The sequence below is a fragment of the Schistocerca gregaria genome, chromosome 2, assembly GCF_023897955.1.
Source record: "Schistocerca gregaria isolate iqSchGreg1 chromosome 2, iqSchGreg1.2, whole genome shotgun sequence".
Taxonomy (NCBI): domain Eukaryota; kingdom Metazoa; phylum Arthropoda; class Insecta; order Orthoptera; family Acrididae; genus Schistocerca; species Schistocerca gregaria.
Genome location: NC_064921.1, coordinates 522415729 through 522433453, shown reverse-complemented (window position 1 = coordinate 522433453; position 17725 = coordinate 522415729). Strand labels below are relative to the sequence as shown.

The following is a 17725-nucleotide window of genomic DNA, read 5'->3' as shown; positions in this document are numbered from 1 at the left end:
GAAAAGTACAGACTATATTCTGCAAGATTCCCTCATGTATATTGCAAAGGTTCTTACAGTATCTCTGTAATGGCTTCAGTATTTCAGTAATCTGATTTAAAAAGCAATTGGTGATTGAAATACTACTGATTGTTCCTACAGTAGATGTTCATATGGTATGAAATTTGTAATGAGGTAATGATGCGTGATGTATGATATGATAGCAGAATAGGATTATTTATGGTCATGTACAAGCAGTGTGAAATGCAGCAAGCTGAAATGACTCCACTTGCCCTTATGTCTCAACTAAATAAAGAGCAACTCCATTTCTTGCATTCTCATGACTAATCCTAATATAGACAGTGTAGAAAAAGATAGATTGCTACTTACCATAAGGATGACACATTAAGTTGCAGACAGTCACTTATGCATAAGCTTTTGGCCCTTTGTCAGAACAAGAGAAAGACACACACACCACTCATTCACACAAGCAAGCACATCACATGTCTGGCAGCTTTCACATAGACTGGAAGCAGCAGTCTGGTGGAGGGAGGGGGGGGGGGGGATAGCAGTGTACAGGTGAGGGGACACTGTCTGGCAGAGTGTGCAGGGACTAGACTGCCAACAGGTGCAACATCAGGAGGCTGTGGGGAAGGGAGATGGTGAAAACAGAGCGCTCTTTATTATCTCACGCTCAACTTGTTAAAGTACTATCCCCATCCCAACAGTTTCTGCCCCCTTTGTCCTATCACCTACTCCCAATTCTCATCTCCCGCCCTCTTTGTTTGCAGCCATTTGCCAATGCACCTGCGCATCTTTCCCTAACTGAGTCAGGCGGCGTAAAGGTTAGCACACTGAACTTGAATTCAGGAGTACAATAGTTCAAATCGACATCTGGCCATCCTGACTTAGGTTTTCCACGGTTTCCCTAAATCACTTCAGGCAAATGCCAAGATGGTTCTTTTGAAAGGGTACGGCCAACTTCTTTTCCCATCCTTGCTTCATCCGATGCAACCTATGACCTCGCTGTTTGGTCACTTCCCTCAAATAAACCAACCAACCATCTTTCCATGCTCTTCTGCTTTTTCACTCTGTTTTCCTCACCTCCCTGCCCCACAACCTCCTGAAGCTGTGCCTATTGGCAGTCTAGTCCCTGCACACTCCACCAGACAGCACTCTTCTCTCCCCCCACCCTTACACTGCTATCCCTCCTGCTCCCCACACCCTCCAGAGTGCTGCTTCTATTCCATATGACAGTTGCTTTCTGGTGCAAGGTGCTGGAGTTGGCAGTCATGTGTGTGTGTGAGGTGTGCTTGCTTGTGTGAATGCATAGGGTGTTTGCTTCTCTTTTTTATTCTGATGAAGGTTGTGGCATAAAGCTTATGTGTAAGTATCTTTTAATTATGCTTGTTTGTTACTTAATGTGTCATCTTTACAGGAAGTAGCAATCTGTCTTTTCCTACATTGTTGATATTCCAACCTAGAGTTTCCATTGTTTAATCTTAGTATAGTATTTACATGTAATGTCAAAATTCTTTCATGGGAGGCATTTTCTAATCTTTGTAGTGTAATGCACGACTTGCACTTGATTTTGCCATCTCTCAAAAATCTGTAGTTTACAAAATATCACTACCTAGGAATGTTCTCATAAGAAATTTGAGAATGTTAAAGTTGTAGAAGTACCCCTAATATTTCTGTTTATGAAAAGTGTGTGTACCATCAATGGAAAAATATGTTGGTAAATCAAATACTTCAGAAATAATTTTTTTAATAGTGTTGGTGGACTTACTTTGAAAACACAGGAGACATCTGCATTGCTATAAATCTACCCATAATACAGTAGTGCTAAACCCAATTAAAGTTATCTTACCTACAGTCAATCAAAATAATTCCATTTCTAAAGCTGTAGGAATATTGCCAGTAATTTGTATCTTTTATGTCTTTATTAATCAGTCTCTGCTAAGCATCAGTGAGTGGTGATATAGTCATTAATTGGTCATTTGCAGCTAGTCTCTGTCCAGTTAATATCAGTTGTGTATTTTTCTGAATAAACTATAAATGACACCAATCAAATCATGTATATCAACAATCATCATTTTCTATCCAGCTTCCAGATGGAAGTAGAGGTTTACCAGTGCTGTTTTGGATTCACGGTGGTGGTTACCGCCGTGGCTCAGCATCTCAATATGGAGTTACACCACTATTGAATAAAAATGTAGTAGTTGTTACTATACAATATCGCCTTGGAACATTGGGTGAGTCACATCTTTGAGGTTTTTTTCCTTGGTATTACTGTGCCAGTTTTCTCTTTGTCTACAGCAAAGGAACAAAGGAGCTCTACATCTTCACTAGTGCAAATCCTCCACGTACATATCCCCTTACCTGTACCACACATTCCCTCCCCCTCCTCCCCACCATATTGCTGTCCCTCCCCCTCCCCACCCCATGTCTCCTCCTTATCCCCACCATTCATGTTGCATTGCTGCTTTCATCAGGCACAATTGCTGTCCTCAGTCCAGCCACAGCAGCTAGAGACAGCCAACTTGTAAATGTGTGAGTTATGCTTGTGTGAATGTGTCTGTGTGTTTTACTTTTGGAAAACGAATTTTGTCTGAATGCTTAAATGTATAGCAATCTTTTCATTGTGGCTGTCCGCAACTCAATCTATCCTCTGTAGAGTGAGTAGCAGTCTATACTTATCATAATATTATCAAGTGAACATATATATTGGGTAACGTAACAATAAGAAGTGCTTTCAAGCTTGAGAATTGCAAAAATTTTTAATTGACTAAATATAATATTTATAGAACTTGACTGATCTGTGCAAATAAAACTGCATTGAAAAGTATATCAGAATTTTCAAGTATGTCATGCACATCAGACTACAAAAGCTGTTATGTATGTGCTTGCCTCACCATGGGTGCTGTTCATGAAGATGTCATCTACAAATCTGAAACAGACAAGGTATTTAAGGTGTTGTAGCATCCACTGAGAACCATTTCTCTCATCACCACTCCTGTCCATCCTTTCCAGCTCTCTCCTTGTTCTGCGTATCACTGTTCTCTCCTTCCCCCTATCTCATATCCCAGTTTTTTCCTCTAATGGCCACATCCACGTTCATGTGCACCTATTCCTAAACAGCCAGTGCTGCCTCGAATCTGTGTGTGAGTGATAGACAGTATGCACTTATAGCAGAAAAAGAGTGAATGCTTGAAAGTTGCTGGATGTTTCTGATCTAATAAGAATACCTATGTGCAATGCATCCTTCATTTGCAATGAATGTTTGCCTTTCTTTATTTTTTGTTTGTTATTTCCGTCACAGAGTTCCACTGCCATGCTATTGTCACTTTTAAGTTATTAATTTTGTATTGTTCAGCTAACATAACAGCCCAGCATCATTTCATCTTCTTTCTTTGTTTTTTTCTAGTTATTCCAGTATTCATCTTCTTTTCATGCTGCCTTTTCCTTCTTCAAGCTGTACAGCTGATAGTTTTGTTCCCAAATACATTTTACCTTCTAAGTTTTGTTTATTTCTAAAGGCAATTTTTCTGTTATTCCTGATTCTTGAACAGTGGCGGCATTAGGTGCCAGCAACTGTTGATGGCCTTGTGCTTGTGGGGGCCTTGCAAAAAAGTTGTTGAAGCTGTTAAAATTTTAGCTGCTTAGTTGTCCATCTCTATTTCCATACGACTGTAATAGTATTTATCTAGGGTTGTCTGGCAACATTATGACAGTTAAGCCCCATTACAAGATGCATCTAAGGTGTACAACTATGCAGCTGCAGACTGGTTCTGATAGGCCTATTACATTACACAATTCATGCAGGATATACCTGCCATGAATCAGCATATGTGCACTAGATGGCAGTAACACATGGATCTCGAAGGAGACTTTTTTGTTGTAAAGTCGTTCATACAAATTAAAAGAATTTTGTAAAATAAATTATTAAACTATATACTTAGAGAGGAAGCTGATCGCCACATTAAAGAAAGATGCATGTTAAATGGAATTCTGTAAAGGAATCAAATAAGGAAAAGCATTAGATAAGGAAAATGAGAGACTGATTAGGGAATCACAAAAGTATTGATATAATTTGTTTCAAATATTGGTCAATATTATAAAATACTTAGCTTCATACAGTATGGCATTTAAAGGGCATTGAGAATCCCTTAATCAGAACTATAGCGGAAACAGTGGAAATATTATAGACCTATTTAAGTTGTTATCCAAATATGATCACTAAAAGAGCACTTTGCAACATATTAATGAAAAGCAACTTTGTCAGCATTATCTGAGCCACAACATACAAAATTAATTAATTACATTAATGTCCAAATTACTATCAACAAAATTATAAACAGTCAAATGAGCAAAATATTATACCTTCTTGCTCGATTGTACCAGGGATTTGAGCTGTGTGAACAAATGTCAATAATATTAAGATTTTTTAATTGCTCAACTGGAGAGATAGAGGAATATTTTGTTTGGTTTATTGCCATCGCAGAAACAATGTGAGAGTATTTAAGAGATGCCACTTTAAAGGAACTAGAAAATAATGGACCAGACATCCAAAACTGTTGAGACACGGATATGATAATGGTGCCAGTATGGTTGGCATTACTAAAGGTGTTAGAACAAGAATACTCAGTATTAATCCACAAGCTTGTTCACACCATGGTGATGCCATTGTTGGAATTTGCTTTTGCTAGATGTCGCTAACACTTCTACAACAGTTAAAATGGTCTTTGGCTTCATCAATAAAGTTTTTGAGCTTTTTACAAAATCAAGCATGTGTTGGGATCTTACAAAAACAAAATTAAAACCTCTGTCTGTAACACGATGGGAAAGTAGAATCAGAGCTGCAAAAGCAATGTTTTTTGCAATTTGATGATGTCAGCAAAAGTGTGGTTGACCTGAAAAATAGAACTGATGATTCCAAAACTCTTAGCAACTGTGAAGCAGTCTTGAAGGAAATGTTAACCTTGAGTTTATTGTTGCAATACACATGCGGTTGAGATTTTACTGTGTGTCAGCAATATAAGTAAACTTTGGCAATCAGTTCAAGTGGACTTGAAAGTCAATATTGATGGTTGATGTTCATTTTATGACTGGATTCAAGAATTCCAGAACACAGCATTTCAAACAAGTGTGGCAGAAACTCGATTGTTTGTAGAAAGATGCAGTTGCGAAAATCAGTCTCAGTTTAAAAACAAAAGAATAGCATGGAAAAAATGAATATTCGGTTATGAATAACAAACTGATGAACCTATGCAATCTGCTGAAATGCAGTACAAAATTAGCTTCTTTAACAAAATTAGAGACACTATAATAGCCAACGCTGAATGTCGATTCAAAGCACTCAATTAATATTTTGAAATTTTGGCTTTATTTATGATCTGAATTATTTGAAATTGGTATCTAAGGATGACATTCTTAGACATTTTAATGATTTAGGTACAATATACTTCGAGACGGTGCAAATAGCAGCATACAGCCTTTAGAACAGTATGAGGAACTCCATTTTTAAAACCTGACCTACAGGACTCAATCATAGATGCAAAACAACTTATCCAGCACATACTAGAAAATAATTTGGAAGAAGGACATCCAAATCTTTACATAACAATCAGTATAATGCTTACAGTTCCTGTCAGTACAGCTTCTGCCAAGACAAGTTTTTCAAAGTTAAAATTGATTAAGACATACTAAAGAAGCATGATGTGCCTAGTAAGACTACCTGTGTTGTCAGTACTATCAATTGAAGTGGAAATAGCGGCTAGTATTAACAATGAAGTAATCTTTAAAAAAAATTTGTGAGGCAAAAAGCTGGAAGTTTCATTTATTTTAATGGGTTTTTGTTTAATATAATTTTTGTTATTGCAGTAATCATATTATATAATAATAATAAAATTTGTATAGCTATAATTATTATTAGTGTATAATTCAGCTCATTTAATTGAACATTTTCTTTCTGACTGGAAAGTGAAAGGGGCCTCGCAAAGCTGATTCTTCGCCGATGTTCAGTTGTAGCCTAGTGCTGTCAGTGTTCTTGAATATCATTTATGTTCAAATGTTTTTTGAGCTCTTTGTTGCAGGCTAGTGCTGACTTCAAATACCTAAGATAATAGTTCAGTTGATCTGTCCCCACTCATGCTGTAAAATTTGCCAAGTAGAGTCAATACCGGCTTCCAAGATTCCAGGTGTACTGCCACATATAATCGTCAAAGGTCCACAGTGTTTCAGCAAATAACTGTCAACGTCAGGTGGTTCTGATGGATTCCAAGAACCTTGGAAGCAGCATATATGCCAGGAAAGCCTCAGATGACATTTAGGATCAATATCTGTTTTGTCATCACTGCTGATGTTTTCTGGATATTCTGATGTATTTTTATTTTACTTCTAATTCTTATCATTTGTTTGTATGGCACCTGTTATTTTTCTTAAAATTCTTCTTTCTCATGTGTCCATTCTATCTACCATGTAATTCACTGTTAAACAGGAGAGCAAAAGACAAAGCACATTCAGTCATGGTTGATAGAGAACTCAGAGCTCTTAAAGAAAAAAAAAAAACACAGTAACCAAACAATGCTAACAGCACTTAAACATGTTAAAGCAGGTAAAGCTCCTTGATTTGACGATATCAACTTTAAATTCCTAATAAACTGTGGCAAATACACAAAAGTATTCATGGCTCATTTCTTCACAGACATTATGCAGAAGGGCAATATACAACAAAAATTTAAACATTCAGCTATGCTTGATATGTTAATATCTGAAAAATGAATTGGTGCCATAAGAGCTACTGACCAATAGCCCTACTATCTGTGGCCTTCAACCAACTAGAACAGCTTAACCAGAATAGAGTTAGTACAAGATTACCTGAAGCAATCTCAGTGAACAAGCAGGCTTCTAGTGAAAACAAAGCTGCACAGATCAGGTTCTGCCATTCATCACTTACATCGAGGCAGTATTTCAGAGAAAACTTAAAACTACAGCTGCATTCATTGACTTATCAATGGCCTGTGATACAGTGTGTAGAGAAGGCATGATATACAAGCTTCTTCACATAATTCCTTGCAAAGCAGTTGCTCATCTAATCTAATTGACTGTTCCAAGCAGTCATGGGATCCTAGATCAGCTGCCCAAGAAAATTATTAAAAAAAAAAAACAGTCTATCACAGGTATCAGTCCTTGTTCCACTTGTTTTCAGCTTTTGCATTGTAGATATATCAAAAATACAATCTAGGAAGTTGGTTTCCAATGATGGGTGCTTGCTACAATATGTACCTCAATTGAATAACCAGAAGAAATCTTAATGACATGCCTAGATGTAGTGGAAAACTTCTTTTCCAATGCAGGCTCCAACAAAACACCACAAAAAAGCATGTTTTGTGTTCCTACTTGAATAATAAACTCACTGGAAGGAAACTCAACATACAGTTCAAAAACGCTACACCTACTCACAATAAAACACCAAAGTACTTGGGGTGACCCACAATACAACTGAGCCTTTCAGAGGACATCCAATAGAAAAAACTGAAAACAATCAACAACATCGTTTGAAAGCTCTATGGTACAACCTGGGGAGCATCCATATGAGGCCTACACTTTTCTGCTCTGGGTCTTCTGAACTGTTAAATATTGTGCACCAGTTTGGCTAAACAGCCCGTAGGCAGGGAATATACATGTCTATCTACATAGCACCATGAGAATAATTACTCTTGTTATCAAAACAAAACACCTACAGAATGGCAGCCAATACTAGTCAACATTCCACACTGTCAACTATGATGCATAAATGCTCTCATCAAGGTGCACAAAAATGTCATGGATAGTAGAAACCAGTCAGTACATCAAGTTATCAATGATGCAAGCTATAACTGACTCTCGTCTAGATGACCACCAACAATAACAGGAAGGATCACTGATTTCAACTTATTAATGTATGGAATTGAGAATGGATTGGACAACAAAATAATACTACGCTGTTTACCAACAGAAAACCACTTGACTTCTCAAACAAAACATGGCCAATGCTAAACAGATTTAGAACTCAACATGGGACATGTGCATATTTTTACACAAATGGGGCAAGCAACCATCCCCATGTTGCAATTGCAGAGAACCATAAATTATCAGACACATTACAGAAGAATGCTCCACAAGATCATGTAATGGTAAACCAGAAGCCCTCCTGCTGGCAACTCCAAAGTTGATGGATTACATAAATACATTACATGTTTATTTATAAGATTTTGTATTGTATATTAAAAACAAAGATTCCAAGACTTACCAAGCGGGAAAGCGCCGGCAGACAGGCACATGAACAAAACACACAAACACACACACAGAATTACTAGCTTTCGCAACCGATGGTTGCTTCTTCAGGAAGGAGAGGGAAAGACAAAAGGATGTGGGTTTTAAGGGAGAGGGTAAGGAGTCATTCCAATCCCGGGAGCGGAAAGACTTCCCTTAGGGGAAAAAAAGGACAGGTGTACACTCACACACACACACATATACATCCGCACATACACATTCCTGAAGAAGCAACCATCGGTTGCGAAAGCTAGTAATTCTGTATGTGTGTTTGTGTGTTTTGTTCATGTGCCTGTCTGCCGGCGCTTTCCCGCTTGGTAAGTCTTGGAATCTTTGTTTTTAATAGATTTTGTATTGTGTATGTTATGAGCTACATTACATGATTTTTTTTTCTTTGGTTTGTTGAAAAGCCATAAGATAAACAAATAAATGCTGTTGAGCATTTACATGCACACTCACATTCTCATCTTATCATTTTTTATAATAATTTAGTTTTGTGAATCTCTTGTTGTAGACATTCTAAGTTAAGCCATATGCACTTTCAATTTCTGATTCATTCATCCACTACAGATCTTTCTAATACATTTTCTAGTTATTCTAAAAGGACCTAACTGTCTGACCATTTCTATTTAATCTACTTGTACTTCTGTATATTGAGTACACTCAGTTTAAATTTGCCATGAGTTCTATGAACGAGATTTTTTTAAGTCTTGCTCTGTTTTGGTTAGGTCATTGCATCTGTGATATTCTACAAAAGTAATGTAAAATGATCTGCAAAAGCCAGACAGCTTACCTAGGTTCCATTTGATTTTCATCCTGGAATTATTATTATTATTATTATTATTATTATTATTAAAGTAATAGTTATATTATTACATTTCGTCATGCCATATTAAATTAATCAAGACCTACTTCACAGGTTTTCTGAGTGGTGCATCTAAAGAACTCCCAGGAAATGTTGGACTTTTTGATATGTCTTTGGCTCTTGATTGGGTTCGTGATTACATCAAGTTCTTTGGAGGAAATCCAGATCTTATTAAAGCATGTGGGCAAGGCACTGGAGCTAGCAGTGCAATACTATTGTCACTGTCCAAGATATCACAAGGTAATTGTTCTGATCGGAGTGTTTCACTGGTTACAATAAATTTTTCATTTAAATTCTCATTATTTTAGATAAGGTATACATTTTCAGTGGCTACAGCTACACAGAAATCACGGTCTTCACACAGCAGCTGATCTTTAGATTTCGGGTAGTGTTTGACAATAGAAATGCTATCTCATATTTAGTTTAAAAAGAAAAACAATAAATTTAGAAGATGTAGTGAAAGTACAAAAATTAGTCCACAGAATAATGTGGATGCAAATATGAAATTTAATATACTGCTAAAGAGACACATACAGGAAAAGCTATGGTTTCCTTAGATCCATAGGACTGTAAAGCAGGGAACATTTAGAGTGGATGAAGAGGTAGTTGAGGCACTGATGTGGGAAAGCATGTAACTAACAAAAGACAGATTTTGGGTGTGTCGTAAAAGAAGTCTCAGTTGTATAAACTGGTTGCAAAACGTATAAAACTCATATGAAGCAAAGTCATGTACTACAAACACACAACACTTGACTCAGTAACTTGGACAACAGTCTGCTACAAAATGTATTTGAATAGGTCAGTTTTGGCTTGAATATCACTCACTGCATGTCCATACAAGATGTGCAGATGGTACTGGAAGGTTTTCTCTGATTATTGTAGACATAGTTCTTTTGTTTCCTGAAAAACTGTTGACTGGCAAAGGTATATTAATTCAGAAAGACAATGTCATTGATTTTCTGACATTTATTTTCAAAACTCATTGTACAGTTTATGACTGTCAATTCCTTTATGCTTTAACACTTGCAAGTGAACTGAAAGACATTTCATCAGGACCTTGGTTCCCTATACAACAATAAGAAATGTTGCAAGCAATAGTATTTATCGACATCCAGTACACTTAATCTAATGACAAAAAAATACGCCAGTGTCAACTAAAAAAATGAGTTCAACTGATGGAAAAAAGTAAAGATTTTATAACAAATTTAAAATTGAAAAGCAGTTTTGGATATGAGGAAACCTGGTTCTACTCAAGCTGTACAGAAGTTAACAAATACAAAAAGGACACTATTTTTGTAGGGCTACTGCTGATTCGTTTGTATATCTTTCAAGATTAAATCAAACAATGGAAACTCCAGAATGGAATACCATCAGCGTAACGAAAATATAGGTTGCTACTTAGAATCATGATGACATGTTAAGTTGCAGACAGGCACAATTAAAAGACACTTACACATTAAACTTTCACCCACAGCCTTTGCCAGAAAAAAAGAAAAATACACACACATTCATTTACATATATATTTAAATATAATTAACTGAATCAAAATACTTACCTATCCTGTATATTTTTCTCATTACATCCAGTTTCTATAATATCTACACAAGAAATACATCAGCACTTCACACTCGCCAAATTGTATAACGTTAGATGAAGTAAGTGTGTATGTGTATTGTAAATGTAACATCAGTTTATTGCACTTATCATCTTCCTGATTTTCTTGAAGCACCTGCAGTCTTTATAAAAATCTAGCACTCATATCCAGATTTGTAAGTTTTGAAACATAACCTGAGTAAAACTGTTTAAATTTAATACATGGTCACAAAACATGCAAATTGCAGTTACAGAACAAAATGAAAATTAAGCAACTGAAGGTTGTACTTCCACCAGCACTTCATCTCCTACCCCCCAGACTCCACAGATTCTCTCCTGTGAAACCTGCATAACTAGTTGTCCTTGAAGAAAGGACTACTACTTCTACAAGGCAAAAATTCCAAGTTTGAGTCTTGACCTGGCATACAGTTTTAGTCTACCAAGAACTTTCATATCAGCACACACTCTGCTGCAAAATGAAAATTTCATTCTGTGGTCAGTCTGTTTTAGTCTGACATGAACACACTATGCCCATCATCCTTATCATGGAATAGAATTTTGAAAGATGACAGTTTGTTTTAACTGTAATCACGGAAGATGGAAGCAGTGTAAGTCAAATTTATTTCAAGTTCATTATCATCCTATAAGTAACATTGTAACTATGTAATTGAACCAACAAAAGTTAAACAAATTGCAAATATATTAATGTGCAGACAAGTCAACTACTTGATTAAATTTAAGCTTAAACCAGAACAATGCATGAAATTAAATAAGTTTGACTAATAAAACAACAAAATGACAACTGCAAAACATGATCCTTCTCATTGTATTGATGCATCTTATAAACAACTAATAAATCATTTACAATTAACACCTGAAGGGTGATTTCTTCAATCCAAATTAATGTAATTACAAATGTAAGGAAATAAGTCCAGTTAAACTGAATACACAGATTTTAAAAATAGCCCATGACTACAAAACAATATCAAATGAACAAATAATCATGATAATAAAAGATTACTGTTTGAAAGTAAGTAATTTATAAGATAAATACAAAATAACAGTTTTAATTAAAGAAGTGTCCTAAGTGAAAATACAAAATTACAGTTCATGGCAGTAGAAAAATAAAAATTGTCATTAATTTTTGCACTTGAACTTGACCAAAGCACATGATCAGGTGGAGTGGCTGTGTGTGTTACACTAAAGAAATAAGTCTACTATTGTGCAGCATTTCTCACTATGTGTAAGGAGTGGAATACCAATTGGTACACAAGGTGAAACCCCAGATTGTGTGTAACTAGCTAATTCTAATGTTGTGTAACAAAGGTTCCATTGATTCGACTATCAGTCTGGGATAAGTTGAATTTGTTATGTATTAGACAAACTGTCTTCAGTGTTTTTCAAGAAGAAATGGAATCCCCAAAAGATGCTGAATTGTGTCAGAGTGTCTACCTGGAGACAGAGCATGTGGAGTGGTACTGGGTTGTGCAAATTCAGTGGCAGTTGAACAATAGGTGGTTGAGTTCAGTGGAGAGTGGAATCTTATTTCTGTAGATTCCTTCAAAACATCGCAGCAGCCTTCTCTCTGATAATGGCTTGTAATCAGCACTTTTGTAACATAACCTTCAGATTCTATAAACTTTGAACATAACTTCACCATAGCAGACTGGTAAAATCTGTGTAACGACAGTGTCTGAACACAATGAAATAATCAAACATACGACAAAACCATTCAGTAGCAGAGGCAGATAATAAAATATAGAGGAATAAGTAAAAGAATGAAGAAACATTGAAAAGAGCATATTGGCTAATTTTATTTTATTTATTTATTTATTTAGTTAGTCATCCGTAAGTAAATTTCTTTGTATGGATGTTGTCATTATACATACATATGTACATTATTTTGTCATATAAGGTAATGAAATACAAGCTATATATATATAGACACACAGAATTACTGGCTTTCGCAACCGATGGTTGCTTCTTCAGGAAGGAGAGGGAAAGATGAAAGGATGTGGGTTTTAAGGGAGAGGGTAAGGAGTCATTCCAATCCCGGGAGCGGAAAGACTTCCCTTAGGGGAAAAAAAGGACAGGTGTACACTCGCACACACACACACACACACACATATCCATCCGCACATACCATGTGTGTGTGTGTGTGTGTGTGTGCGAGTGTACACCTGTCCTTTTTTTCCCCTAAGGGAAGTCTTTCCGCTCCCGGGATTGGAATGACTCCTTACCCTCTCCCTTAAAACCCACATCCTTTCGTCTTTCCCTCTCCTTCCTGAAGAAGCAACCATCGGTTGCGAAAGCCAGTAATTCTGTGTGTGTGTTTGTGTGTTTTGTTCATGTGCCTGTCTGCCTGCGCTTTCCCGCTTGGTAAGTCTTGGAATCTTTGTTTTTAATATATTTTTCCCATATGGAAGTTTCTTTCTATTTAAAACAAAGATTCCAAGACTTACCAAGCGGGAAAGTGCCGGCAGACAGGCACATGAACAAAACACACAAACACACACACACAGAATTACTAGCTTTCGCAACCGATGGTTGCTTCTTCAGGAAGGAGAGGGAAAGACGAAAGGATGTGGGTCTTAAGGGAGAGGGTAAGGAGTCATTCCAATCCCGGGAGCGGAAAGACTTCTCTTAGGGGAAAAAAAGGACAGGTGTACACTTGCACACACACACACACACACACACACATATCCATCCGCACATACACAGACACAAGCAGACATATTTAAAGGCCTTTAAATATGTCTGCTTGTGTCTGTGTATGTGCGGATGGATATGTGTGTGTGTGTGTGTGTGTGTGTGTGTGTGTGTGTGCGAGTATACACCTGTCCTTTTTTTCCCCTAAGGGAAGTCTTTCCGCTCTCGGGATTGGAATGACTCCTTACCCTCTCCCTTAAAACCCACATCCTTTCGTCTTTCCCTCTCCTTCCTGACGAAGCAACTGCCAGTTGCGAAAGCTCGTAATTCTGTGTGTGTGTTTGTGTGTTTTGTTCATGTGCCTGTCTGCCGGCGCTTTCCCGCTTGGTAAGTATATATATATATATATATATATATATAATGACGATGTAAATAAAACAGAAAGAAACTTCCACATGGGAAAAATATATTAAAAATAAAGATTCCAAGACTTACCAAGCGGGAAAGCGCCGGCAGACAGGCACATGAACAAAACACACAAACACACACACAGAATTACAAGCTTTCGCAACTGGCAGTTGCTTCGTCAGGAAGGAAGGAAGGAGAGGGAAAAATGAAAGGGTGTGGGTTTCAAGGGAGAGGGTAAGGAGTCATTCCAATCCCAGGAGCGGAAAGACTTCCCTTAGGGGAAAAAAAGGACAGGTGTACACTCGCACACACACACACATATATCCATCCGCACATACACAGACACCCCTAAGGGAAGTCTTTCCGCTCCCGGGATTGGAATGACTCCTTACCCTCTCCCTTAAAACCCACATCCTTTCGTCTTTCCCTCTCCTTCCTGAAGAAGCAACCATCGGTTGCGAAAGCTAGTAATTCTGTGTGTGTGTTTTGTTCATTGTGCCTGTGTGCCGGCGCTTTCCCGCTTGGTAAGTCTTTGAATATTACACACACAATTTATCATTGAATTACATACTGCAGAAGAACCTGCTTCAATCAAAAGAAATACATCACAAGACTCCTTTAATACTTGGATGGGTAAATTACAATCTAGAATTTCCATTTTATAATTGATTAACCTGATTATTTATTTATGCCAATTTTATGCTGCATGAATTCTCTAATCGAATAAAAACTATTTTTTAATAAATGTTCTTTAAGGAATGCTTTAAATTTACAGAGTTCCTTTATGCTTGTGATTTCTTTTGGTAACTTATTGTATATCTTGACATCTAGGTACAAGCAATTACAGTTTCTGGTTTGGTGATAATGTATGCAGCTGTTTGCTAAGTATTGCTCAATATTTTTGTGAATAAAAACTGTAGTTTGCAAGATATATCACTTGGGATTGTCAGAATACCCCACTTTTTAAATTGCTCACAGCAGTATGCTCTTTTGTGACTCTTGCTCATTATTCTGATAGCTTGTTTTTGCAATCTGAACACATATTTCACATTTTGGGCATCTGCACCCCAGAATGTTATGCCCTAATTTATTATAGAATGTATGTGTGCAAAGTATGTCATTCTCTGGCATGAACTATTGCACACAGTGACTAATATTCGTAAGGCATAGCATACTGTGCTAATTTTTTTCCCAATATGTTCATCCCATTTTAATTCTTGATCAACATACATACCCAAAAATTTTGTGCTGGCTACACACTCTACAGTTTCACTTTGAACTTTAAGTTGTGTTATATTCGGTTGTTTCTTTGTATAAAAGTTTATGTTATTAGTCTTCTTCACATTAAGGGTTACTTTGTTGTTATTTGACCAGTTGTGAACCTCCATAAGTGCCTTTTCAGCTTTTACATTTAATATTCCTGTCGTTCTTCTGTTTCTCCTTGTGTTACCCACTGTGGGAAGTCATTAATATAAAGGAGACTGTTGGAGGTCCTTCAATAGAGTATCAAATCAGATCCCAGCTGGTCTACCCAGTTTTGGGTGATGCACAAGCAGCCTGAATTGTTGGTTGAGGAGCAGAGTTGACATGGGTGAGTAGGCATCTGACAGATTGTGGCTGCATAATTTACCAGAAGCTGCTGTCAGCTAACCTACAGCTGTGAGACAATGGCTTCTGCCAGGAGTCTGTCAACAGGGTTTGTATGAAAGGCTCCCATTGCCAATCACTTGCCATTATAGTGAACAGGGTCCAGCACAGTGCTGCTGCCCATAGGCAACATAGGCAACACATCAGTAGTCCAGACGGGATAAAATCGGTGCTTTGTAAAAGCTCAGAACTATGCTGTCCACACCCCATGATGAGTTACAAAGAAAACTCTTTATGCAAATTGCCTTGAGCCAGCGGACATGCAACAGCCAAGTTAGCTTGTTGTCAAATAAATTACCTGAGAACTGAAAAGCTTCAACAACTTCAAGTAACTGGTCACAAAGATAAACTTCTGGGTGTGGGTGCACAGTCCGTAGTTGGAAAAAATGCACAACACGTGACTTTGCAGGAGAAAGTTGATGGCTGTGATTCAGGGTCCAGTCATGGACTCTCCAGATAGCTGCCTGAAGTTGGTGCTCAGTGATGCACAGTGATGCAGAGGCATAATACAGGTAAAGACATTCACATAATGTGATGGAGAGACTGTGGGGCCATGGCGTTTATGATATCAGTGATGAAGATAGTGAACAATGTTATACATAGAACTGACCCGTGAGGAACTCCAATTTGCAGTACATCTTGGTTGCTGAGAGTTGAACCTATCTGGACCCAAAAAAGTTGGAGAGATAGGAAATTCTGGGTAAAAATGGATCAATTGACCTGGAAACTGCACTCAAGCAGTATAGATAGGATTTGATATAGCCAAGTGGTATCATATGCCTTCTGTAGGTCAAAGAACACAGGAATCAGATGTTGGCAATGCGTGAAAGCATTGTGCGTTGCTGATTCCAGGTAAACCAGATGGTCTGTGGTGAACTGGAAAGTCTGAAAGTCATTTTGAAATTGTGATATATGCCTTCTTGCTTCAAGGCACCAACAAAGACAGTGGTTGACCATTCATTCGAACAGCTTACACAGACCATTCATCAGAGAGACTGGCCAGTAGTTAGTCAAAATATGTGGGATCTTTTTCAATTTCAGGACAGGAATAATAATACCTTCTTGCTACTCAGAGGGAAATTCTCCTTCATGCGAAATGTGATTAAAAATCATAAGGATATGTTTCACACTGTTGGCATGAAGGTTTTTGAACATTTGGTTGTGGATATTATTGGGTCCAGGGACCATATCTTGACACCCTGCTGAAGTGCTGCAAAGCTCCCATTCACTAAAAGGGACATTGTATGATAACTGTGCACATGGAAGGGTAGCGGGCAGCTCTCTGCTAGATGTTTATGGGTCAGGAAATGAGGTATGTAATTACTGCAAGTGAACACTGCAGCAAAGTGTACTGCAAAACATTCAGGAAGTACCATGGGTTGAATGCAGATGTTATCATTGACTAGAATGCTAGGAACTGCTGTAGGTGTGAATGGCTGCAATGCTGCAGAGTGTAGTCCATACTTGATGTGGTAGTGTGTGCTATTGCATAGATGATAGATATTGCTCCCAAAACTCCTGCTTCATTTTCTTGATTAAAAACCATGCTTTTGCTTTGAATATCTTGAATGCTTTTAAATTATCCATAGAATGCTTGTGCCATTGAAGCACCCTGCAGCTTTCCCTGATAGATGTGGCTGTATCTCCAGACAATGTGGCACTGGCTGCCATCAAGATTAGCTGAAGGATTAGGGTATTGTCGCTGCTGCAGCATGAATAATAGTACCAACAGTACCCTGTACCACTTTGTCAGTATTCATCTCATGACTAGCTGCAAAAGCAGCTGTAGAGGAGAAAGCCTGCCAGTCAGCTTTCCAAAGTGACCAATGTGGAGCATATTCCAGACGTCTGTGAGTGGAAAGGCAGAGAATGATAGGAAAATGGTCACTGTCACAAGGATTGTCATGGATGTATCTGTGAAACGGGTTGCAACTCCAGTGTTGAGTAGGCAGACATCCAATTGTGAAAGGAGGTCTTCTAGTACTCGGCCTATGCGAGACTTGTCATCTGAACTGACAGGTAGACACTAACAGCCACGGCCTCTAGTGCATTGGTAAGAGGCACCTGCTCATGGGAAGTATCAGAGTGTATGAGGGTGCAGACCCCATTGGATGCTCTCTTGACATTAATGTGATTGGTACAAGAGAGTTCATAGTTTTTTAGAGCAGGGAGGTATGTTGCTGTATACCATGTTTCCTGAAGTGCTATGCCAATCGTGTTGTAAGCAACCATTGAATGATGGATTTTAGTCAGATGGCAATAGTAGC

At 37.7% G+C, this 17725-nt stretch overlaps 1 protein-coding gene across 1 annotated transcript in view; it reads left to right on the top strand.

Moving 5' to 3' along the window:
- The window catches only part of LOC126330110 (carboxylesterase 4A), a 197063-nt gene that overhangs the window by 61064 nt on the left and 118274 nt on the right, over positions 1-17725 (top strand). The window contains exons 3-4 of the mRNA XM_049996332.1: positions 2087-2234; positions 9215-9400. Of these exons, the coding sequence (XP_049852289.1) occupies positions 2087-2234; positions 9215-9400 (334 nt within the window). The remainder of the gene's footprint in view (positions 1-2086; positions 2235-9214; positions 9401-17725) is intronic.